This window comes from Camelus ferus, chromosome 10 (assembly GCF_009834535.1).
Source record: "Camelus ferus isolate YT-003-E chromosome 10, BCGSAC_Cfer_1.0, whole genome shotgun sequence".
Lineage (NCBI taxonomy): Eukaryota > Metazoa > Chordata > Mammalia > Artiodactyla > Camelidae > Camelus > Camelus ferus.
In genome coordinates, this window is record NC_045705.1 from 2,671,992 (window position 1) to 2,699,681 (window position 27,690).

Consider the following 27,690-nt stretch of genomic DNA (forward strand, 5'->3'; position numbering starts at 1 on the left):
ACTATTACTCTAATTTATAACCATTTTACAATATAAAAACAAGTCAGTTCCAGCTGATTAATTGCTTTTCCTTAGCACTTCAATCGCTTTCAAAACTTTCACTTTTAATAGCAGTCATTGATTTTACAGAAAGAGGAGAGAGAAGGCAAGGAGTGAGCAAAATATAGAGCAGGCAGAGAGGAGGACAGTGCATTACCAGGAGAAGACAAATTACACTGGTGACACCACTTCCTAGGCCCATCTACTTCTAATACTATCATTTCCTCCATCTTTCTCCAGGCTACTGTGTACATTAAGGGAGAAGCAATGCAAAAATTCACCAACATGGACAATTTGGGGAACTGGAAAAAAGGATAGGGAGAAACAAAAGGGGGCCAAAAAGGAAGACTATTTCACTACTAACCTGGTTTAATTTCTTCCAGAGATTGAGGACAGGAGAAAGTTCATTAGACCAGATTTCTCTATCGAATCTGCAACCAGCTGTTACTGATCTGCCCAAGATCCTCAACTGTGAAATGACCTGAAGAAATAATAAGGAGCAATAAATGAAAATGACTTCAAACAAAGGGAAATAGCATATACATATATACATATGTCTATATAAACAATCATATTTAGTTTATAAAAATAAACACAAAATATATAGTAAAAACAAGTTTTAATCCCATTATTTGTTTAAATGGATTAATATTTTATTAATTTATTTAAGCAGTTAAAAAAACAAAAGAACTTATATTTGAGAGAAACCATTATAAATCTGGCTCTTAATTTGAGAAGCTGCTTATTTAGCCATAAAGCTTTCACCATCCACTGTTAATAATCTATTTGCTCATTTCTGAAATCCAAAATATGTTTCAGTTTGAATGATTTAAAGTGCATAATTTCAAAATGCTGATAAATTAAAGACAGTTTTTTTTGAAAAGATGAAATCACATGAAAGATAGCAAGCTGTATAAAATAGTAAAAACAATTATAAAAATAACAAATCTAAGTTTTAAGGCTCTGTATTAATTTCAAGTTGTCATCTCAATGTTTCTTCTTCATGTAAGACTCAAGTGGCAGAAGTATAGATCAATCAGTTAAAATGAGACAAAGTAAACAATTCTTTCCTCCTTAGGGCTTTCACGTCTGTAACTTTCTTGTTATCAGCGTCTCTGTCATTCTCATCAAAATCAATTCACTTAGTTTCTTTTCTGAAATAGTATTTAATGGTTTCCATTTCAATAACCTTGATCAGCCTCCTTAATCATTTGCTAAGAATGATCCAGAATATTACTGAACACGCTGTATATTGTCTTACACATATTGGGGTAGGTGTATAAAATCAGGGAGATACCTACTGATTATTCTTCATAAATATTTCAGCTAAATATTAAAACCGCACTACCTCACTGCTTATCTGACATTAAAAAAAAAAAAAAAAAGAACAATCCCCAAACCCAGGCATACATTTTCCTAAGTCAATATTTTAAACATCAATATTCGTGGAATGTTGACTACTTTCCTGTTTTACTTTTTGAGAGATGCAAGTTGTTTTTCCTTTTTCACAGATTGGGCTCTATTTAATATTTTGGGGGTTCCTGCATTTAGTAATAAAGTTCACAATAAAATAAGGGCCATAACTCTCTCAAAATGAATTGTTAAACTTCATTGTTCAACATACACAAAGCTGCTGTTACTCCCAGAGCTTCTGACTGATTCTCTAATCTAGAAAAAATTGTAGTGATTCAGTGTTTCATTTTCTTTGTTTTTCTGATAAATTATTTTCATTTGCTCTAACTGAACCCTAAACAGCACCCAATTTATCAGCTCTGCTAGACCACAAAACATCACTAGTTGGTAGTCAGAAGAAGTGCTGTTTTGATTCTGGTAACATTTGCTATCACTTATTTGTGTTTTAAATTTGTCAAACATGACAGAAAACAAATAAGCATGCAAAAAGATGTCTAAAGGAAAAAAGGCTCACATCTTTTTATACATGATATTAAAAACTATTTTAAGAATAAAATGTTTAGCAGCCACAAAGCAATTGTTCTCTTCCCAGAAAAATAACATATGAGGTTTGCTTTTCTTAATAATACTATCATAATATATTATAATCCTTAATGAACAGAAAAGGGAGTTCAAATGCATTAATAAAAATATTTCTATAATGAGGATGGGGCTATTAACTTATAACAATGGACTGTATTTTGTTTTTATAAACTCTGACATATTTATCTTTTTACAAAACACAGGTGATAAAACGTCTTTCCATTATTCGTGTCTTAAAACAAATAATACTCCTTTAAAATGGTGTGAAAGGGGAGGAAGGTTCTCATGAAAAGCACACATCACTTGTTCCGTGTTCCAACCATGCTGAACAGATCACATGATGCCACTGGCATGCTCTGGGACGTGTGCACGGTTGCAGAGAAGCTACAGAAGATGCTGTCGCTCCTATGCCACCTGTCCTCATGCTGAAGAACAGTGAGACATTCAAGGAACACCTGTGCTTCTCCTGAGCAATTGGCGTGTTTTCATTGTAACTCACTAAATCTTGCATACACTTGTATTTGCCTTTTCTCTTGGATGTTATAAGGCACACAGAAGAATTTCCAATCTAACAATAACAACTTCATAGAACCTTAGAGCATGGGCTTTGTTGTCTCAGCTTTAACCGTTTCCCTAGTTTTCTTTCCTTTCCCCTTAATTGTCTCTTTGATTTCCTCAACTACTGATTTTACACTAACAGATTATTTATATTTTTGCAAGTCATCTCCAGTATAATCCTTCTTGGAATGAGAAGGAACACAGATCTTTAAAATAAATACTCAATTTTAATATACAGATGAGAAAATGAATTGTCAAAGAAATTAAGTTTATTGCATGCTTGTGTCGGGGAATATGGCAGACTAAATGTATGGAGACAATTTTATAACACAGTACATTTACAATTATGAATAAATAACTACATCATCAAAAAGCTTTTTAAACTTATGACTGAAGTGCCAGGGAAACTGAGGGAAATCTTTAAATGCTGGAGCCAAGGAGCAGAGCTAGCCTAGAGACCTAGCTGAGTTCTGAGGCCAGCATCGCCCTGGGACGTCGCCAATCCCAAGGGGCCTTCAGCATGGGCTGTTTGTTTACTTCTTATTTTGAGCTGTCTTTAGACTTACAGAGAAGTGGCAAAAATAGTACAGAGAACCCCCATTATACACTTTACCCAGCTTGCCCTAATGTTAACATCTTATCTAATCACAGCTCAGTACTATAAGCCTTTCTCATATTTCACCAAATTCTCCACAAATGTCCTCTTTTTGATTCAGAAGAATACATTATATTTAGTTGGTATTTATCACAGTCTTGCCCGAAACTGTGACAGTCTTCCATTTACCTTCATGACCTTGACACTTCTGAAGAACACTGGCCAGTTACTTTGTAAAATGTCCCGCATTTGGGTTTATAAGGCCCACATTTCCACAGACAGGAAACAGACCTCCAGAACTCTCAGAAACTAGCACCCAGTGGGCTAATTAGAAAACAGAGCCATGCAGAAGGACAGATGGGGGACGCTTACTCTCCTCTACCTTGGGTTTCTGGGTGGTAATGTGATCTGCCTGAAAGAGTGTTGATCACCCAAATTCAACCCACACACTTCATGAAAATTCCACATTTTAAATAACTTACGGAACTGCAGTAAATGAGATTAGAGGAAAATTTTAACAAAATACTTATGTTCAAAAAGAAGCAATGCTGAAATTGAGCCAAACCTAACAAATTATGAAGTTGAAAATGGCAGTAAATAAAAGCCAAAAATTAATAAAACAGAACATAGATAAAAAGAGATTAAAAAAACCCACCAAGTCAGTTTACTGAAAAGACTAATAAAATTATGAGATGTCTGATCTGACTAGATTGAATGATATGTAGTCAAATGATAGCTAAAATATGATAAAGCAAAAATTTATTTTAAAATTCTAATTTTACAAGGAATATAGTTACAGATATAGAAAAGACTAAAAGACAATATGAGATTATTTTGAATAGCTTTATACCATAAAAACTGCAGATTAAGGGCAACTGAGAAATTCCTAGGAATATATAAATTAATAAAACAATCTCAAAAAGAAATAGAAAAATTAAATGGGGCCATAGTTGCTTAAAAATATTAGATGAGAAGTTCAAAATTTTATCTCAAAGTAAATCTCAGACACCAGCAGTTAACATATAAGTTCTACTCACATTCATTAAACAGAAACTCACATCTTGCAGTAACCATTTCAGAGACTAGAATATTGAGGCAAAATTCCCCAGATCAAGTAAGAGAGGCTGGTAGAAACATTACACGAAAAACAAGGGGACATTCAAATATCAGGTCTTACTCCTGAACATAGGTGCAAATAAATAAACATCAAGCAACTTTTAAAGACAGGCATACATGATGACTTTGAATGCATAGTTCAATCACAGAAAATGTAGTTTTCACCATATAAACAGATTAGAAAGAAAAGTAATATAATTATCTCAATACGGGTAAAAACATGGTCAATGAAATTCACCACTGTGCTCCTGACAAACTACCCCTAAGAAACTCAGCAAAGATGCCCGAGACTATTTTAATAGCCTTTGATAAATTATGCCTCCCTGTAATCATACCCTGTTTGCAAAGGAATATTCCACTGCAGTATCAAGAGATATCTATTTCTCCACTCCCTTACAGTTGGGCTGGTCTTATGATTTGTTTGACTAACAGAATGTGGCAAAACTGATGTGCAAGTCTCAAAGCCTAGACTTTAAGAGAACTTGCAGTTTCCGCTTTGGCCTTGGAACCCTGATGCACCATGATAGACTCTGGTAGATGAAGGCCATGTAGTTGAAAACCAAGTCGCCCCCATCAATAGCCAATGCCAGTTACAAACACGAGCAAGGCCATCTTGAATCTTCCAGCCCAGTCAACTCTCCAAATGAAGGCGGCCTCACAGTGTGAACCCAGATGAAACTAGGGAAAAAACCCAGCCAACCCACAGAATCATAAGAAAATCATAAAATATTATTGTTTCACGTCACTAAGTTCTGGGATGATGTGCTATGCAACAAAGGCTAACTGAAGCACCAGGAATAGTAGAAAACTTCTTTAACCTGGGTTAGGGATTGTTTGTGTTCCTCCAAATCATATGTTTAAGCTCAACCCTGAGTATGGCTGTATTTGGAGATGAGGCCTCCAAAAAAAGTAACGGAGGTTAAATGAGGTCATGAGAGGGTGGGGCCCTGGTCTGATTAAGATTAGTATCCTTCTAAGAAGAGACAAGGGAGATCGCCCGCTCTTTCTCTCTCTCTCTCCAACCCCTCCCTCCTTCTCTCTCTCCAAACGTGCACAGAGGAAAAGTCATAGGAGAAGACAGTGAGAAAACAGTCATTTACAAGCCAGAAGCAGAGTTGTCATCAGAAACTGACCACATGGACACTCAGACTTCTGACCTCCACGACTGTGTGAAAATCAATTTCTGTTATTTAAGCCATCCAATCTGCAGTACTTTGTTACAGCAGCCCAAGCAGACTAATACAATGATATCTACAACACACAGTAAATATTATACTCAACAATAAAATGTTACAACATATTCCTTGTAAAATCAGAGCAAGACTGTCACTACTTTTATTCAACGTTGCACACAAAGATCTAGCTATCCCAAAGACAAGAAAAGGGAATAAAGTCTGTAAGGACTGGAAAGAAAAAAAGGGAAATCATCTTTTTTTCCTCAATTAATAATTTACAGAAAAAAATGCTTTTCATGTAATATACAGCATTATATTCATTCATTACATATTTTTCTATTTGTATTTGAAATAAATACAAATTCATTAAATAATATTTTTTTAACCGCAGCTCAAGCATTATTTCCTTTGCCAATTGTTCTCTGGGAGCACTTAAACGTTTACTTAGCCCACACTCTCTCATCACCCACCTTCTAACATTTTTCTGTTCCCTCTGGGTGCTTGGTGAGCTGCAGTATGTTTGACTGCATTACCAAACATACTGGGATGTAACAAACTATATTAAATCTTCCTACTTACTGTAAAAATGAAATAGTACGCTAACATGCTGAAGTGGGATATAGGAGACCATCAGAGGTCCGTCTTTCTAATGGTAGTACACACAAGATAAAGGGGGAAACCCTTTCTCCATGCCTCTTACGCTTTTGATAAAAATATTAATGCCAGCCACATACAAGACCAAACTATAATTTATGCTGGTGATTTGAGAGTTAAGATTTCACCCAAGATCAAAAGTGAAATGTGCAGGCACTCTACCATGTTAAGAACTCACATCATCATTTTCCCAAGGCAATATGATGTTAAAAGCCTGAAAACAAACCTCAGGAGAACTAGCCTGTACAATTTTAACACAGGCAAATTAAGAATGAATTTCTCATCAAAGGATGCATGAGTTTTACCAAGAATAGCAAATACATCAGTTTTCAAATACTGAGGTATAGATTAGTTGGAGTGATAGGCTGAACACTTCATTAAAAACCATCTACATTAATGTTTTATATATAACTCTGGTTAATACTAAATAACTCAAACCTGGTATTAATCATTAAATTAAATGAAACATTTGAATCCATCTCTGCCTTGAGGAGATACAGTCATGATACTTTGTTGCATCATAATTTTTGTATAATCAATTTTTTGTATGAGTGTCTCTAATAACCCTACTTTACAATAATATAATAATCCCAATAATTATATTTTTGTCATTTATGGAAGTATATATACGGCAGACACAGAATACATAAATATATTACATTATATACACATATCCTTACATACAGATATATGACCTCAAGTCTGCTAATATTTTCATTTATTTATTTTAACATATTTATTCATAACACTATTTAAAATAGCTTGGTAGTTAATTAAAATTAAATCTATACCTGTCATATGATCCAGACATTTCTCTCCTAAGTATTTGCCCAAGAAAAATAAAAGCATAAAATGCAGAGACAGAAAATGTTTAAATGTTCATACTAACGTAATTTTAGTAGCCTCAATGTGGAAACAATATAAATGTCCTTTAATGAGCGAATAAATAAGTGAATTGTGGTACATCCATACAATGAACTACTGATCAGCAATTAAAAACAAAAAAAGACGCCTAATGGGATCACACAGGTGAATCTTATAACAATAATGCTGAATGAGAAAGAAGCCAGACGAAAAAGAACACTTAACTGTATAAATCTTTTCTATAAAACTCTAGAGAATACAAACTAATCTACACTGACAGAAAAGAAGTTAGTTGCCTGGGATGGGGGGAGGGGAGGGGAGGACGGGAATACGAAGTGTTGGAGAGAACTTTTGGGGCGATGGAAACGTTCACTGTCTTGATGTGATGATGGTCTCACACATGCATGCCTGTGCCAAACCTGATTGAATCACGCGCTCTAAGTAAGTGCACTTTATTAAATGTTAATTAACTGCCACAAACCTGTAAATGTTTTAAAAAGATAATGGTTAAAACAATGTGAAGTAGTTCACAGAGTAACTGGGAAAGTGGAAAAGTGGGCGTTAGGGCCAGTAAAAAACACTTGGTTACTATGGTTGGAGTAAGGGAAAGCTGATTTTGCCCGTGAACAGAGTAGTACACAGAGGAGTGAACACAGAGGCTGTGGCTTTTCTTACCCTCATCACTGGCCTTGGCTCTGGATGCTACCCAGGACCCAGGACCTAGAATCTACTTCAAGGGCTGCTGCCTCCCAAGAGATGCAAGGAAACCAGCTCTTGGAATCCCTAGACCTCTGTGTACAGGCAGCTGCCGGCGCCTGTGCTCTGACTGAAGGGCTCCCAGAAGGTGGGGGTCTGTTTTTCCCAACTTCTACCATGGGAGGGGCCTGCTGCCTCCCACCAAGAATTTCTTGGAAGTAAGTGCTAAAAGCTGACTACATTTAATTGGGTGAACGTCAAGAAGGTATATAAATATCCATCATATTTATTTTAACTTTGTAAAACTAATTTTACTATGAACATTTTCAAAGATATATAAAAGTTGGTTTTATTAAGAACATTTTCAAAGATGCACAAAAATATCCATCCAGATTCAACCACGGTCAAGGTTTTCCTGAACTTGCTTCCACCATCTCTAATTTCTTTTCTTTTATTTTGTTATTATTCCTTAAAGTGTTTTAAAACAAATCCCAGATCAAGCTATTTGACTCTTACATACTTATTAGCATGTATCTCAAAAAAAATGGGCATTATCACAATACTACTATTTCACTTAAAAATTAATAAAAAATTCATTGGTGTCATATAATGCGCAGTCCATATTTAAATTTCCCTGATTGGTCTCAAATTTTAAGTTGGAATGTTTGACTCAGTACCCATAGAAAGGTCATGGAGTCGTTACGTACTTCAAGTCTCTTTGATACAGAGCTGAGCAGTTTTCTGCGTGCTGTTAACCTGTTGATAAAGCTGAGTCATTTATCTTGCAGAATGTCCCACTTTCTGGATCAAGCGGTAGTAGTTTAATTTGTTCCTTTACCCCCTGTGTTTCCTATTAACTGGGAATTATTTCTAAGGGCTTGAGGAGGTCCAGGGTCACTTTTTGTTGAAAGAAGACTTTTGGAAAGTGTAGCTCACATTGCCTCACATCAGGAGGCACACAGTGTCTGAATACTTGCTTCTTGTGATACAAAGATGGATCACTGGATACAAGTGATGACAGCGGATCCCTCCCTTGCGAATTTCCCCATCAACCTTCCATCTAAAGATTTCAACCTCTGATGATAATTTTCTAAATTATTAGGGTTTGTAAAATAGTGATTTTTCAAATTCTATCACACCTTCTTTATTTATTATCTAGAATTACTCAGGAAAGAAAAACTATCATCAACTTCTCTTTCATTACCATGAGATATAACTCACAAAGGGAAGGTAAGATAACACTTAATTCTTTCCTTTTAATTACCATTTTTTCAAACTAAGTGACATTTTAATTCTTTAAATTATCAATTATAGAAGTAACAAATCAAGTTTACAGTATTAGTGAACTTAGTATTTCCTTGTAAACATTCAAAAGCAATAAAAGTAACATCACTGTGTATGCTACAAAATTAAGCAGACTGATAGAAGTTTTCAGATCCACTTGCTTTTGTCTTAAATGGTCATAAAACTCAAAACGTGACAAGTATTCAAACTCAGATTTGCTTACAGTTAGAAGCCAGAAGTTAACACATGCTGTATAGAAATACACCTACATTACCTCTTTCTGCTGATGGTGCTATTAGCAAAGTTGTAACTAATAAATATGTCCCTGAAGGATGATTTAATATATTCAAATAGAAGGATATCTGAAAGAAAAGAGGATCTTAAGCTTCCTGATTTCAAAAAAGACGAATTCACCAGGAAATTGTGACTTCTCCAATAACTGATGCAAAATCGTCTGAGTCAGGAGAAGTGCAGCTGCTGACCGACCGACCACAGCTGCTGCATTCAAGAAAGCCGTCAGTGCAGTGCTGCTAAAATTATTATGCTAGCAATTAATCCTCAAAGCTCTGGCAACAGGAAAGCCAGCACTACATTTTAAGAATAAATATAACACATTTTAAGAATTTTGCTATGAAATTGCTATCGAGTCTGTAAAAAAAAAAAAAAAGTTCTAGAACTTGCCCCACGAGGCTGAATTAGTTCAGAACAGGGACTATTTTTACTCAACTCTACATTTCCCAAACCTATTCCAGTGCCAAGTTACTCTGGAGACAATTAATGGTGGAGAGTTGAGCATATATAAAAGTGAAAAATATCAGACGATCAATACAAATATTTCATAAAGACGGTGATCTTTGGACAGGGTACTGAACAAATTTAAATGAGCAAAAAGTGGTGGCAAGGGCAGTGCCAAAAATGAGGTAAGCAAAGGAACTGTGAAATGCCTCACCCCAAAAAGCTAACAGAAATATTTTTAAAGTGTTTTGTTTACAAATCAAGTGAAACACTATTTATAGTTGCTTTAAATGCAAAATACATCTTTAAAATTACAGCAGTACTTAGTGGAAAGTACTAGGTTATAATCAGCAAACAGGTATTGTTGCAAAAATACATATTCTCCATCCTGAGTACCTCATAATCCTAGGTAAAAAAGCATGCTCCAGTCACTTCCAACATTAGTAACAACAATTTCTCCCTGAATCTTGTATTCCCATTAAATTACCATCTTTCACCTTTTTAAGTTTCTTGGCCAAGACATAAGTTTTGACAGTGCTAAACCTCTAAATTAATCACCTGTAGTCACTTGCACCACCTTTTCACCCACATTCCCCTTCAAAACACTGCAATTTGGTATCTACCCTCCAACCTTCTATACAAGGGGCTCTAGAAAGTCTTGAAAAACTGGTCAAGGTCCATGACTTCTTTTCAACTCTAAGCAATCTTTAGCACTTAGACCTCTTCCTCCACACCACTTAAAACCATTGCCACCCACTCCCATCAACTTGCAGCTCACCTTCAAAACTCCTGATTGTCTAACTTTCTTACTGCAGTTTACTCTTGTTAAAAATCTTTCAAGGATCTTCCCAGCTCCAAACATGTGTTAAATGTAGGTATTTCCCACGGTTCTACCTTCAGGCATCCTCTCTTCCTGCTTAATTAATGTCCCCTAATAATCTGATTCCCATGGCTACAGCTTTCACAGATGGGCTGCTGTTTGACAAATCCTTTTTAAATCAACTCTATAGCTGAATTCTCTCCTATGTTTATTTAGTCCAAATTCCAACTATACATTTTCAAGTAGATATTACATGGACACCCAAATAGCTATTATTATTAGTAATAATAAATAAACATTATTCATTTGCCCCTCAGATTGACATGTTGAGTTGATCACTTCCCCTCTTCACCCTCAAAAATAAAACCCAAAGTTTATTCCTTTTGACATTCCCATTTTGACTCGTGCAACATCATCCATACAGCATTTATAACACGGTGGAAGAGTTGAAGGAAAAAAGGACAGTGTAATAGCAGATGTGGATGAAAACACCTTATGGTATACATATTGCAACAGATTTAAAAAAAAAAATCAAAACAGAGTGACCATCACTATCATGGCAGTCTTCCCTCCCCTTCAATTTACAACTGCGTTGCCGGAGAATAGGTTCTTGTCTCGCACAGGAAAGAATTCAAGAGGGAGGCACAGTAAAGTGAAAGCACGTTTACTCAGGGAGACACACACTTCATAGGCAGAATGCAGGCCATCTCAAAAGGTGAGAGGGAGAGAGGACAAGAGGTGTGGGGTGTTTAGTTTAAAGTAAAAGTAGATACACACTCCACAGACAGAGTGCGGCAGCCCCAGAAGGTGAGAGGGAGCGACCACAATAGTGAGGTGGGGAGCTGTTAGTTTTTATGGGCTCAGCAATTTCATATGCTAATGAGTAGGAGGATTATTCCAACTATTTGGGGGAAGGGGCGGGGATTTCCAGGAATTGGGCCCCACCCACTTCTGGACCTCTTATGGTCAGCCTAGGAACTGTCATGGCGCCTGCCAGAGCACCATGAGGCTCAAGGTCTACTGGGAGTCAAACCTTCCACCCTTTGGTTCTAACCAGTTTGTCCTGCCCTCAACTGCAGTCACTTCTTCAACGGCTGTGCCCTGCCCATTCCCTCCTGTCTCAGTTGGACAACCATAACTGAAAAAAAAAAGCAACTCTGCACATCATACCAGTGTTAGAGCAGGACAGATAGCTATAGATGAGCGGAGAAAGGGGACAGGACAGAACAAATGGCAGGAATTGGGCAGAAAGGAGGGGACAAGCCAAATGCAGGAAACCACACATCATGTAAGCACCAGGGATCCCTGGGCAGAGAAAGAAAAGCAGGAACCTTTGGGCTGATAAGGGATCACACCTTTTGGGGTGATGAGTGGCCTGGAGACGAACAAAGAAAGGTGAGGAAAGGCAGGAATTTCCGGTGTCTGAATGTAACCTTTTGCTCATTATGCCCTCATTTCAATAAAATTAGCCTTGCAGATCAGAAGTACCTATGCCATGACACTTCCGACCCAGATGAAGGACAAAAATCCCCCCTCCCTTCAGGAAGGTGGAGTTGGAATGATAATCAGGGAATACGACCCCAAACCCTTCCCTCCACAATGAATGTTCCACCCATTCATTTTTACACCCCATGTAGCTAACTTGCCAAAGAAACTCAGGGCAGCCGCTCACCTGAGCCTGCTCGCTCTCCCCTTGAGAGCATACTATGCGTTCTTTAATAAATCCTCACTTTACTTTTTTAACCACTACGTCTTGTCTCTGAATTCTTTCTGGGACGGGGCAAGAACCTGGAACACCGGTTGTGTCCACCGGCAACACCAGGACACCTGAGCGATCTGTACACACATGCACCTGAAACTGAGCAGAATCGCCCGCGGAGGCCGCAGCAGCATGAGGGCAGCGGCCACGCAGCCAGAGGTGGCAGAGGTGGCAACGGCCTGTCCAGCAGCAGGGCAGCACAACCTTTCTGGCAGAGGGGGTGGCGGGTGAAGGCAGCGCGTGGGGTTGTGCCTAGCCACACAGTCTGCAGCTGGGGGGCCTGCTGCTCTCTCTGAGAGGAGACAACAGTGACTGGAGGAAGGGAGAGGAACGGGAAGTGGGCTGACAGAGACAGAGAGGTCTGAAGGAGTGGATCTTCCGCTGTCTGACCCAGAATTCTGGCTCACAGACTTCTGGGAGCTTCCAAACTGAGGACACCCTGCCAGCCCATGGATACACCCAAAGCCCCAGGTGCTAAGTACACATCTCCCTTTAATTTTTTTTGCCAGCTTTTTTTTCTTTTTATACTTGCTCCTTCCTGTTCCCTACCTAAGCCATAGCGAAGTGACCTCCGCTATGAGAAACCAAAAACTTATGCTCTAGTGCCACCTTCTGGAAAACCAAAAAGCTCTTTTTATTACTTGTTTTTATTAACCTGTTTGTTATTTTTAACGTATCTTTTAACCTATCTTATTTATTATTAACCTGTTTCACTGCTAGAACCGAAGTAAACAAAGTTTTGCCTAAACGAGAAAGGTGCTCACTAATTCCACTGTGATGGCACAGGCACTTCTCTTCAGACGCCATGAAAACTCACAGTAATATGGTATCACAAAAGAAGATGAGAATATTCTAGCAACCAAATCCAAAGACATCAAATACTGCAATCTGACTGATAAAGAATTTTAAACAGCTGTTATGAAGAAATTCATTGAGCTACAAGAAAACTCAGAACAGCAATAGAATAACCTCAAGAATAAAATTAATGAACAGAAGGAGTCCTTTACCAGAGAGACTAAAATTCTCCTGTAACCAAACACTATGGTGCTGGTGAAAAAACAGACACTTTGATGAGTGGAACATAATATGAAGCCCAAGATTAAATCCCAGCATATCCAGTTAACTAATATTTGACAAGGGGGCCAAGAATACCCAATGGGGAAAGGACAGTCTCTTTCAACAAACAGTGCTGCGAAAACTGAAGAAACACACACAGAACAGTGAAACTGGACCCCTATCTCATGTCCCTCACAAAAATTAACTCAAAATGGATCAAAGATTTAAACATAAGACCTGATACCATAAACCTCTTAGAATGAAATGTAGGAAAGAAGCAATGTCTTGGCAATGATTTTTTGAAAACGAAACCAAAGGACAAATAACAAAAGCAAAAACCAACAAATGTAACGACATCAAACTCAAAAACTTCTGCACAGCAAAACAATTAACAAGATGAACAGACAACTTACAGAATGGGAGAAAGCATCCAAATATATAAAGAATATATAAAGAAGTCATTTAACTTAATTGTAAGAAACCAATCTGATTTAAAAAATAGGCAGAAGACATTTTTCCAAGGAGTGCATCAAAATGGCCAGCAGATATCTGAAAAGAGGCCCAACATCCTTAATCATCAGAGAAATTCAAATGAAAACCACAATGAAATATCACCTCACACCCGTCAGAACAGCGATCATCAAGAGACAAGAAATGACAAGTGTTGGCGAGGGTGTGGAGAAAAGGGAGCCCTCGTGCACTGCTGGTGGGAGTGTAAACTGGTGCAGCCACTATGGAAACAGTATAAAGACTCCTCAAACAGTTAAAAATAGACCTATTATATGATCCATCAATTCCACTTCTGGCTATATTCCCAAAGGAAATGAAAGCAGGATTTTGACGAGATATCTGCCCTCCCATGATATACACAGCATTATTCTTCACAGCTGATAATACGAAAACCACCCAAGTGCCCAGCAACGAATGAACAGATAAAAAAGATAGAATATATACATCACGGAACATTTTTCAGCCATGAGAAAGGAGGATATCTTTCCATTTGTGACAATATGGGTGGACCTTAAACGCATTATGCTAAGTGAGATGTCAGACAGAGAAAGACAAGTACTGAATCTAAAGTTACGTGTGTGAAAACAGAGTAAAATGATGGTCACCGTGGGAAGGGAACGATGGAGATAAGAGTGAGTGTGTTTAGGGGTAAAAGCTCACAACAAGCAGTAAATAACCATAGAAATCTAATGCACAGTACAGTGACTGTAACACTACTACTGTACTATAATTATGTAATATGTTAGGTACCACTACATCAGCAAAAGGAAAAAAAGCCAATCCTAACTGCTGAGCCACAGCCCCCATACATACGTATCACTAACACTGAAGCAAACACCACTTGTCGTCACTCCCTAGTAGGAATGCACTCAATTCGTTTTCAGCCTTCATATTCATACAAAATTGGCCATTCAGCTGTGGCATTGGCCTCTGCCTTTAAAATGCCAAATCATCAAATACCTGCCTCAGCGTCAGTTTCCACATCCTTGAACTTGTATGTGACCAATAATGTTTTCAGACCTATTCCGCATCATTCAGACTCTATAGTATCTGAATATTCGCTTTCAGAGAAGGGCAAGCATTCTAAGCGTGGCTCCAAATGTGACTTGGAGTGAAAAATCTCTAAGTATGCTCAAAACAGAAATTATTATCACCTTCACTACATATAAATGTTTATAATTATAAAAAAAAGTTTTAGTATTCGATACACTTGAAAGCCAGTTAAGGATAAGTGATGTTTCAGAACTTTTAGTTAAGTAAATTTAATAGTAAAATAGATGCACAGAATATAAATATTAAGAGAGTATGTGTCACCAGAAAACTTTAAGGATGAACACTGTATCCTCTTTCCATTCAATAAATATTTATAAAAATTAATACTAAGGAAAGACAAAACAGCAGAGGTTAGATCATAATAAAAATAACTTTGGGAGAATTATTTGTTATTACTAATCAGACAGAGTAAGAAGTAAGCACCAAGCCTGCGTTGTCTCAGGACTACGTGGAACTAGAGTTAAGGTAAGTGTACAATGTTGTCTGACTAGTTTGTTATGAAACCCCTGATCCCTGGGATTCCACTCAGACTGGGGCACTTCATGCTGGCATCACATACAAGGCCTGGACTACGTGTCTAAAGTGTAGCAGAAGATTGCGGGGAAACTAAGGCTCTGACTTCTCAATTCAAAGACAGTCCTCACACTCTGGGCTCTTGTCAGTGGCAGATATACATGGTCCAGAAGCAAAAGAAACTACATCTCTGGGTGGTTGCTGGGTCTCTCTGTAAGATGAAGATGCTCAGTGTTCTGTATTTCTCGTCTTGCATCCTTCCCTGAAGTCTCTATTCTAGGTTACTCTTTTCCCTTCATTAGACATTTGGTCCACGCTGTGCTAATGAGATTCTCTCAGAAGTTGAATGATACTGAGATTAGAAGTTGTGAAAACCATGTTATGTTAATCACAGGTCTTTCAAGACAGACTCTTGAATTTCTATTGATAAAGTTCCCAAAGTATATACTCTCTCTGATTCTATAAAATAACCTTTAATTCTTTTAATAACCTTTTAATTCTTTTAACCATTTTTGCTTAAGCATTGTCATAAAATTATACACTCACACCACACACTTGTACAACAAATGTACACAAACAATTTTTATAAGTTATTGGTGAGGTTACTGAAAAATAATTATTTCAGGTCAACAAAAAGCATGAAGAGAAATGACTAGAGTATAATCATAGATGCTTTGAAGCTAAGGGACATGCAGGAGTTCACATTCTTAATTTTTTGGGGGAAGGCAATTAGGTTTACTTTTATTTATTTTTTAATGGAAGTACTGGGGGTCGAACCCGAGACCTCATGCATGCTAAGCACACACTCTACCACTGAGTTATATCCCTCCCCACCACAGTTTACATTCTTTCAAGGACTATGACTTAACACTTAGTATGACAAAGGGAAGAGGGACTAGAGTGTCTTCAGCTACCATAGATGAAAAGGAGTTAAGATCTTATTTGTTCCAGAGAACATTTATACTTATTTATACATTATGCAAATGAGTATATATCTAATACTCAACATTTTTTTTTAGAAACATGTGAGAATGAACAGTAAAACTGTGTAACAAACCATATAGTGAATAATAAGAGAAATCACTGTCAGTTTTATGTTGGCTAACATAGTCAAAAACACAAAACTCCACAGTTAAATAAGATACTGCAGTCTATCTAGAATGCCTATAAATTACCAAATGTAAATTGCTAAGAGCTACAAGAATTTTCCACATACTGACTACACAATGAACCTTATGTAACAGTTCATAATTTCGTGCGCATAGCTTAGCAGTACATTTATGTTTGAGGGGCAGCTGTAGCACGTGGTACAGAAGCCATGTCATTATTCAGGCAGCCTGAATTTATATACCAGTTCTGCCTCTTACTGGCTGGCAAGTAACCTAACTCTCTCCATTTCAGTTTCCTCATGTACTGAGAGGGAAAAAAAATAGATCTTATCTCATAGAGCTTATGAAGACTAAATTTGCTGAATATTAAGCACTTAAAATACTCCTAAACATACAGTAAAAAGTCAATAAATGTTAGCTTGTCTTAATTATTTGGTCTCAACAGAAGCTAGAATATACAGTGCTCATGGCTAATGTTGTCTCAATAAAATTTAAAAATCCATATTCCCCCCAATATTTTACAATATTCAATCATGAGTAAAGTCATAAGAAACATTAAATATTTATCTCTTATAAAATAATACACAGATATAAATTATGTATCTATACCTGTATTTGTTATAAAACACATTAAATTCAGTGACGTATTCAATTGTCTATATTAAAGTCATCTGAATAAAATAAATCACAGGAGTAAAACAAATATATTTTGGGTAAAACTGATAATACTCCATGTTATTTTATTAACTTTAACAAATGTATTAAGATAGCACTATTTGGCTCATTTAAAATTTATTTCAGGTAGCACTGGAATCTATTGTATTAAATAAGATAAAATTTAAAAACAAAAGCGTAGTATTTACACAAAATGTAATGTTTCAGGCTCAGCAGCAGTATTTTCTCTAAAAGGCAGATCTTTCTATCGGTTACCTGAGAACTGACCATGCGCTGAGATGAGCGAGCCATATTGGCAGGCAGACCAAAGAAACTAGGTTTGTCATCCTCTGGAAGTTTCTCAACGACAGCACGATAGTCCTAAATATAAAGAAATTAAAAAAAAAAGTTTTTCAATAAAGACTGAACTTACAGCCACTGAAATCAGAAAGAATCAGAGCACCATCAAGTATTAAACTATTTATGTCACATAAGCCTCACTTTCAGTCTGCACAGCACTTACCTCAGTTATCTAATGGAAATATTCTTCGTCATTAGTAGTTCTTCATACTTAAATTACCTGAAAGAATGCTTTCTTATCCTAGCTTCCTACATTCAAAGGGGTCCTGAATTGATTAAAACATATTTGAGTGGCTATGCCTACTCTGTGTAAGATATTATTTTAGATGGTTTCAGGGAAGCTCTGTAACTTATTTTTCCTGCAGGGTACAGTTCGGCTTATAACAAATACTTATTTCATCATTTTAAACTAACACAGAACCCCCAGAAACCTATACAGACACAGTCTGATATGCTGGGACTGCTCTGTAAATTGCTTTATCATAAAGCAGTTCCACAGCTGGCCGTCCGTCTGCCGTGAGGTGTGATGAAATGCATCAATAACCTTATCGTTTCATCCCAAGAATTACCGTAAGCACTGCAAAGGCTCGATCTGTCAAGCGCTCATCTGAACAATTTTCACTTCACACTCCAGACGGGAAACTAAGCACAGACCAAGAGGCCCAGAGATGGAAATTACTTTGTCTGTCTTCATGAAGAGATGAGTTATTTTAAGGGAGGTACTGTATACGCATCTAAACCGCTCTTGCTGAAGTAGGAGAAAGTGTTCCTGATGGAGACTTACCCTCTGCCCACCCCCTCCATCCTTTCTCATCCTTGGCGGCTGCCTCTGAAGTAGTTCCAAGAGAACAGTTGGACTCCAGGAAGCCCAGGACCTATAAATATGTCAGATTTTGGAAAGACATGCTGTTCTTTGAAATTTTCCCTCTCCTATAAGCTCAACATTTGTAAACTTCCTTAGTGTATTCAATCACAATGTAGACATGTATAAATACATATACACATGAATGTGAGTGCATGCTTGTACATGTGCATGCATTTGTGTGTGTGTGTGTGTGTGTGTGTGTGTTCTCATTTCCTGGGAGACTTTTGGCTTCCTCCTTCTAACTCAATTAGATAGAAAGCTAAACACTGATTCTTGTAAATCATCCTAGAAATTAAAAAGTATTAGTCTCTTGGTATTTACACAGTTTGTTCATTTCAAAATGGCTGTGAAATTTTCTCTTCTAGACTGGCTGGAGTCTTCTCTCTACCCAGGATTATACACTGACATGTGTCCTAAATAAGAGACACATTAAGACTGATTAATTCTCATAAAAGAATATAAGCCAAATCATACCATTTACATGAAGTGCAAACACAGGCCGAGCTAATACAAGCTTAGACGTCGGGATGATGTGTCCCTTGGAGGGAAGGTAGTCACCAGAAGAGAACTTAGGGAAAACTTCTGGGGAGCTGGTTATGTTCTGTTTCTTGATCTCAGTGCTGGTTACACTCACATGTTCAATGTATAAAAATGCACTGCATTTGATTTACATGTATAATGTGCACTTTTCTGCATAAATTTTATTTTTCAATTTAAACTTCAAACAAAAGAGATGAAAGACTTGTCAGGGTACACTATCTGAACTAAATATACAATAAATAACTATGTGATATTTCTGTTTGCTCATTCACTCTCAGTTTCTCCCACTAGAAAGTAAAGTCCACAGACGCAGCAGGAGATCCATGATGCCTTAACAGGACTGTCACTGAGCAGATGTTCAATGTCTATTACTGAAGGAATAAGTAAATGAATGAAAGGTACTAGAAAACAAAGCAGGTGGAATACTTAATGAAAGATAAGACAGCCAATAAGAGTAATGTATTTAATACTAGTTTTTAAGCTTTGTTGTTAGCCTTGTGTTATTGAAACAAAGGAATTTCTTTAAAAATTTTTAAATGAGAAAAAGGTACAATACAGAGAGAACTATATAACTGAATGTTTGTATATTTTGTAATTCATGAAGAAATGTATAATTTTAATAATCTATGTAATAAAAATATTATTGGGACATTTACACAAATATAAGTTTGTGGCAAAATAAACTAGAATTGGAATCTCTGGGCTACATTCAGTGCTATCTTCTGGAAAAGACTGCATTCTAGGAGGCTTTTATATGATGACTCAAAGAGCTACAGCTGGATAAAATAAATAAGCAGAAACAAAAATGTTGCTGTGCAAACCAGATAAAATGAATCCCTCTTATATATTTAGAACTACTTTAAATTTATAAGCCAGAGAATGAAGACAGATATTTGTTATATAATACTGGCTTTTTGTCTAGTCAGACTGCCTGACTAGAGTTGAGAGGACCAGGCGGCATGCTGGCATGACAAATGATAATCCGTATTTGTGAATGATAATTACTTGTACATTTGAAAAGAAACAACATATAGTCAACAATATAAGAAATGATCCCAGTTTTTATCTGGTAATAAGTTGAAAATGATTAATTTTACCTACCAAAATGCTGCAGGATTTTGGTAGAGATAGGGAATATGGAAAAATGCTTTTCTTGTTCCTTTGGTTTAATACGTCAATTATTGAAGAATTAAAAACCTGCTTCAGGTATGACTGAAGAACTCTCAGGTCAAAATAGTTATCTATACGTCCTCCGTAAATAGCATTTTCAAGTAAACCATGTACAAATTCCCACTGTACATCTTTGGTACCTATAATTTAAAAAACACTTTATTAGTTTCATTTTTAAGATATAAGACATTTCCTAAAAGATCTTCTAAAATATTAACTAAATTCCTTACTCGTTATATTTATAGGATATAGCAATATATATTTAATTCAGTTAACTCATTCCTTTAAATTCTCATTAATATTAATATAATGCTTATTAATACATGCTCACAAATATTAATAATATTAATATAATCACAGAAGACCTGTTCCAGGAAGGAAGCTATCACCACAGATGACTATGAACTAGGTGTGGTGGACAGCGAGGAACCTGGCTAAGTCTGTTAAACTTCCTCCTGGTGTCCCATTGTCTCAGCAATTTGTTTACCAAACACCTGCTTTTCCCCCCATCTCCACGTAAACTGCCTTCCTCCCCTTTGAAGCCCCAAACCACCACCCCAACACCCTCTTCTGTCCTTTAAGGTGAGGGTTTCAAACACTCCGGCAAGTTACTTAGTCTTCCTGGGTCCTTCCCACGTATACATGTGACTAACTTTTGTTTGATTTTCTCTGTTAATCTGTCCCATGTCAATTTAATTCTTAGACCAGCCAGAAGAATGTAGAAGGGTTCAGGAAAACTTCCTCCTCCTCAACAGCAGTAAACGCAGGAAATACAGATTTAATCTAGATGGTTAACATCACTGCCAGCACTGCTAGTCACACATGCAGTATTTCATTGCTATTAGATTCAGCGGTGAGCACCATGGCAGTGGAATGCCATGCTGGCGACACAGGCGAATTTAGGTTGCCTCGTGCAGAACAAGGACACCTTTGGGTAGGCTGGAGGACCAGAGTCTAAAGTTGTTTCCTGCTTACATCTTACTATTAACAGTGGCTAAGTAGATGTAACAAGGGACTTCACCAGTATTCATCAATTTTCTAATTCTGCCTCAATGTTCACTAAATAAGACATTAGTAATGGATATGCCATTCATTTTTAAGCAGGTCACCAGGACATACAGAAACATTACTGTACTTTTTATAATGTAATTATAAAACTTTATAAGGTAATTATAAAATACAAGCCATTATGTGAAACATTTTATAGAATTTTTATAAGAAAATCCTATTTATAAATCTTCTTATACTTATTGTGTTAGAGCAGGCAGGTAACTAGATATGAGCAGAGAAAGGGGGACATGGGCAAATGGCAGAAAACCATGCACAGTATGAACAACGGGGGTCCTTGGACAGACCAAGAAAAAGCGGGATCCTCCGTACTGATAAGAAACCATTACATTCTGGGTTCACAAGTGTCCTGGGACAGGAATCTCCACCATCTGAATGTAACCTTTCACTCTTTATACCCCCAGCCGCATGTAACCTTTTGTTCATTATATCCTCATCCAACTTCTCCAGCAAGACTAAATAAGGACAAAAAAATCCCCCCTCCCCACCTGTGAAGGTGGAGGTGGGGTGAAGATCAGGAAACATGACCCCCAAACCCCTTCCTGCCAGTGAATGTTCTGCCCACTCGTTTTCACACCCATACAACCAGCTTGCCAAGGACACTCGGGGCAGCCACCCACCTGGGTCTGCCTGCTCTTTCCTTGAGAGCGTACTACCAATCCCTCAATAAATCCTTGCTTTGGTTTCTTGACATCCACATCTCATTTCTGTATTCTTTCTGGGGCAAGGCAAGAACCTTCTAGCTAACAACTGTTTTCAAGACAAGTTTTATTTTGTTTGGGATAAAATAAACTGAACAGACTTAACTATAACATTGTAATACTAATAACAGTCGACAAGTATTGCTAGCTTACTCAATATATTAATTGTACTAAAGGTTAAATGCTTCATGTGGGTTTTATTTAAACTTCTCAAAAATTGAACCAATTTAGGTAGGTACTATTACTAGGTACTTTTATTCCTAGTTTACAGATCAGGCTTAAAGGTTAAAAACTTTGCTCCTGGTCTCACAGTTAGCTAATCTCTATATTAACTGTCTCTTATATTAGAACTTCTCCTCTTTTTTACATTTAATTCTCCACATGTGGCGGCGGCCCCTTGGTATCAGAAAATTTTATAATCGTAAGATTACACAGTTAGATTTCCCCATGAGATTCAGTATCATTTTAAAACATCTCCCTCTTACTCACAATGAGTTAATAGTGTGATATATGTAAAAATCATGTACTGCTATTAATTAATTCCATCACAAGCTTGAAACACAATAAATTAGTCAAACTGCTTTGGTTTCCTCATCTTAAAAGGGCACTGACAATATTTGCCTCATGGCGGTATTATAAAATCAAATAAATGTTCAAAAGCATTTTGAAAAACTGTCAAGCTTGCATGCAAGCTAAAGTTCTAATATATATCCTCCAAGAATCATGTTTCAAAATAAACATTAAACATAGTAACTTATGGAAATCAGAAAACTGACTGCTCTCAGCACTGAACGGGGAAATGTTGGGCCGTATGTAGAAAGGATTAGGGGAGGTGCTTCCCAAGTGTTGGTAATGCTGTTTATTGATTTGGGGCCAGTTATATAGGTTCAGTTTATGAAAATGTACTGAGCTGTACACTGTTCTGATATGTAATTCAAAACTTTTAAAATAAACTCACTTGTTATTTTTTGGCATTAACATTTGGCATGAGGAACAAATAAATTAATATCCTACTTACTCCTGAAAATAGACCCAACAGAAGTATATCCAAATATTCAGCCAAAGATATAACAGCTTTATGCACAATCATCCCAAACTACCCACATGCCCATCAAGAGAAAACCTGGAAACTACCCACCAAGAGAAGCAACGCAATCACAGAGTGGCATGCTATGTAGCACTGAGAATAAATGACTGTATCTTCATGTAACCGTATGGATGAACTTCTCAAATATAATGCTAACTGAAAGCCGCTGAAGACTAAAGAGTACCTGATGTGAGATTCCAGTTCTACCCCAGGTGTTTACCCGAGGAGTTGGGGTTGGGGAAGCCAGAGGATGCCAGTAATTGGAAGGCAGCATTAGGGTAAAATCTGAGGTACAGGTAATGTTCTGTTCCTTGATTAAGGTGCTAGCTACATGAGTGTGTTCAGTTTATGGAAATTACACTGGGCTGTAACCTTATAAGTACTTTTTGTACATATATTAATCTTCATTTAAAAGTTTTATAAATCTCATAAACATGTAAATTAAAATGGGATTTGGCCACAGCCTAGATATCTATCTCTATTCTTTTGCAGGAAAAAAGTTACAGGACAATGTCTGATGTTATTAACTCAACAGACAATAGCTGAGTGCCCACAACCAAGGGCTAGGCTCTGTGACGGGCACTGGGGACATACAGAGTAAACAAAACAGTCAAACGCCCTGCTTTAATGTAGATTCCACTCTAGTGGGAAGAGTGAACAAAAATTTTCTAAAAAGGATAAATAAACAAGGAAATATCAAGTAATACTCATGTATTAAAACAATAAAGCAGAACAACGGGATAGAGAACAATCAGATTACTTTAGATTTGGTGGTAATAAAAATGTTTCTGAAGAGGACACCTCAATGCTGAGATGTAAATGGAAAAAAAAAAAAAAGAAATCATAAAGGTTTGGGAGAAAAGCATTTCAGATAGAAGTCAGGGCACCTACCGAAACCTTTAGGTAGGAGCAAGCCTGGTGTGTTCAAGGAACAGAAAGAAGACAAATGTGGCGCAGGTTCTAAATGGCAATTACATGGTTTACCTCACTTTTCTAAAAACAAACCTGTTTACTGTGTGGAGAATTTTTGAAAGACGCTATTGATGAACCTGAAGTAGGAGACAAGAATCTAGAGTTCTGTCTGGGACATTTTCAGTTTGAGATTCCTATCGACATCCCCTCTTCTCTAAACCTACACCAGTGCTCTGACCCGAGTGTCCCCCTACCCCTGGCCTGCAGTCACCTGCAGGGATTGGACCACGCCTGTCTTCAGGATGCAGAGAGCCAGATGGCCTCAAGGGATCAGAGTACATGGGCTTGCTTGCTGCCCTATTCCACTCTATCATTTGTACCTTGATTCTTGATTTCTACTTACTCATACAATTGTGATTCTACAGAAACTTAATCTGCCATACTCCTGAATGTTAAGTTCCCTTCAAAGAGATCTGAATAATTCAGTTGAAGCCTGAAACTTCTGAAGGGCACAAAGTAACGATAAGGTCTTTCTAGCTTTCTGCTTCCTGAGAGCTACCGATCAACCAGAAATCTAATGGGTTATATCAAAACCAATGACCACAATAGATAATATAAGAACTTTCAGGCAGCACAAGCATGGCAGTCAGAGCATAAAATACAAAATAAAAAGCAAGACACAAATTTTATTTTGGGGGGCAGCAATTAGGTTTGTTTATTTAACTGATTTTTTTTTTATGGAGGGACCAGGGATTGTACCCAGGACCCCATGCACGCTAGGCATGCACTCCACCACTGAGTTATACCCTACCCCTATAAAACATAAATTTTATAATAGGAAGTTAAGTCACTCTTGAAAAAAACATGTTTTAAATAAGACCTTAAAATTTTTCATTAACACCAGAGATAAAAGTTATTATCATTAGAACTTACCATCAAAAAGCCTGTCAATAATGTTGTACCCAGCCCGCAGATCTGATAAAGAAAACTCATAAAACTTGGTCCAACCCTATCAAAACAAATTTTAGACATATTAAAGAACTATAAGCAGTGTTCAAAGATACACATGCATGCATCAGTTGCCCCTACAACCTTAAAAAGAATGCTCAATATATGCTAAAAGAAAAAAACCATTCCTAGCCATGTTTACTAAATTATAAAATCATAATAATGTACTATAAAAATATGTAAATATTAGAATGTATCCAATACATGTTCTTCCTTACCTGTGGAATGTAATTTCTCCTCTCTTGACATGCTGCATGAAACCATGCCAAACTGAAGAGAGCATGAGCTCGGTGTATGTTATCTTTTTTGCTAATTTGCTCAGGAGTCCAGGATTCATAAGTACGCATTAAATTCTTCTTCAAACCTGGAGGTGACTAAATAAAAAAATAACAAATACCATATTGTTTAAAATCTTACCAATAAAATAAATCAGTATTTAACATTTGAGAACATATTTTAATGAAAAAACTTTTCACCATTACCAACTTTGACTTATTTTATTATTATGTTACTTCAAAATGTACAAATATAAAACCAGTTTTAAACTTCTTATACCTAATAGTTCATCAGCTATAAATCCAAAATAATTTTTTAAATTAAGAAAACATATACAACCAAAAATATTCAAAATAACCAAATTAGTTTTATATGATGATTAATGTATTTTACTGAAACTAAACCATCATTTACAATACAAATGTGATGCTGATTATTATGGGGCAGGTATTTTTGACTTCAATATGACAATTCTTCATCTCTAGGTACTATCTGAACTCCCACAAGGACTTCAAATTACTATATACATGTGATGTCAACTAATCTTCCTTATCTACTTCAGTTAATGTGGGTATCACTCAACATTGGCTCAAAACACAGATTCGAAGGGGAGGGTATAGCTCAAGTGGTAGAGCACATGCTTAGCATGCAGGAGGTCCTGAGTTCAATCCCCAGTACCTCCTCTAAAAAGAAAGAAAGAAACTTAAGTACCTCCCAACCCTAAAAAAAAAAAGAGAGAGAGTTCAAAACACAGATTCGAACCTGGAAACTGAAATCGTATATTGGACTACTACAAGTCAAAAAACACTTATCCACATATCCACAATTGGTTTACATTATATTCTTAAATCATCAAAATAAAGGAAGAAAAATTCTGAATTCTTGGGAAATGAGTAAAATAAACCCATTTTAAAAATTAGCTTGTTTTAAAAATAAATTTTTTCTTCCAAAATGGTTTCTAACATAAAAAAATTTCAAATCAGTACATTAAGAATGCCTGCTAAAAAAAAAGTAATTTCCTTTGCAAACCTTTTCATTCTATTTTCTCTTAAGTAAAAACTTTTGTTTAATATTAAAAAAAACCCTAAGTATTTTTATTTATGTATAAGTACTAAATACATATCCCAAATGTACACTTTTAAAATGAAAATGTTTTATGTTTATGAAACATATGCCAAAAATTCTATTAGAATAAGCCAAATTTTCTAAGCACTATTCAATAAAGCATGACATTTAATTGGTAACCTGAAACCACTTAGATTTCTTAAAGCCCCTATACTAAAGATTATGCAAAATAAATAAATTATATACAACTACAGAGAAAATTATTACACAGACAATTGGAAAAATGACAAAGTGGAAACTCCAATATGTCAAATTACAAGATAAGGTAAAAGATATACTCAACGGCAAATTCACAGACTTAAAATATTTTCAACATAATTTCAAGTAAATATATATCAATTAAGCATTCAACATAAGAAATCAGGCAGAATGAAAGCAAATACAAATCTAGGGCAAACACACGAAATAAAAAATAAAAAAAGCAGGAAATTCAGTGAATAGAAAAGAGTAAGAAAAAGTAAATCATTAACTATATTAGTTATTTGCAATATATTTTTAAAAACAGCTCTGGCAACTAATCAAAAAAGAAGAAATAAACCATAAAGTGAAGATTTAGCAATTTTTAAATATAATAATATATATGCGTGTACATATATACACATATAGAGTAATAATTTTATATGATAAATTTCCTAGGATTGCTAAAATTATTTGCATTGATTTAAGAAATAGAAAACAAATTTACCAATAACTTAAATGGAACCGAAAATTTCCATAAACATGTAATCAAATTACCTCCTAAAAATGAATCCTGGAAAAGGCTGCACATTAAGTTAAATATTCAAGGAACAGTTCTCCTGATATATTTAACTCTTCGTTTATTGAACTATTTACTGTCTTCTTCCTATATGCCAGGTATTATATAATAAGTTAAAAAAAAAAAAAAAAAAAAAGGCAAGAGAAAACAGAGCCCCTGCCTTCACGGCTTATACAACCGACTCTAGAATATAGTTTAATAGAGGACTACACTGGGAGAGGGGCTGCAGAAGATTTTGAATAGATTTTTTTTCTTATTAGACATTGTAACTGACACTAATCCAGTTCACATATTTCCAAACATTGAATCATCTCTGCATTCTCTGGAGTAACCCTTAGCCTTTTTCTTCCTTAAATGAAACTCAACACCTTCAGACGAAAAACAGAAATGCTGATCTAAAATAATAGGTAGTTGTAAACAATTAGACGTTTATCATCAGAAGAGAGATTACATAAAACAGAGAAGTTTCTACAAACAGAAAAATTGCAAGGACCTTTTTTAACTGGTTTTTAAAAAGTTTTAATTCATTTGTAAAAATATTTATGACTTTGACCAGTTACATAAAATTATTACAAATACATTTTGTTTTGGGTACATCGGGGGGTTTGGTGACATCAGCCAAGCATCACATGTTAG

The 27,690-nt window shown here is 36.2% G+C and overlaps 1 protein-coding gene across 1 annotated transcript in view; it reads right to left on the reverse strand.

Moving 5' to 3' along the window:
• Positions 1-27,690, reverse strand: part of DYNC2H1 (dynein cytoplasmic 2 heavy chain 1) — a 264,118-nt gene that overhangs the window by 79,246 nt on the left and 157,182 nt on the right. Inside the window, 5 exon segments of the mRNA XM_006186202.3 lie at positions 404-520; positions 17,462-17,566; positions 20,052-20,260; positions 24,822-24,897; positions 25,115-25,270. Coding sequence (XP_006186264.2) covers positions 404-520; positions 17,462-17,566; positions 20,052-20,260; positions 24,822-24,897; positions 25,115-25,270 — 663 coding nt within the window.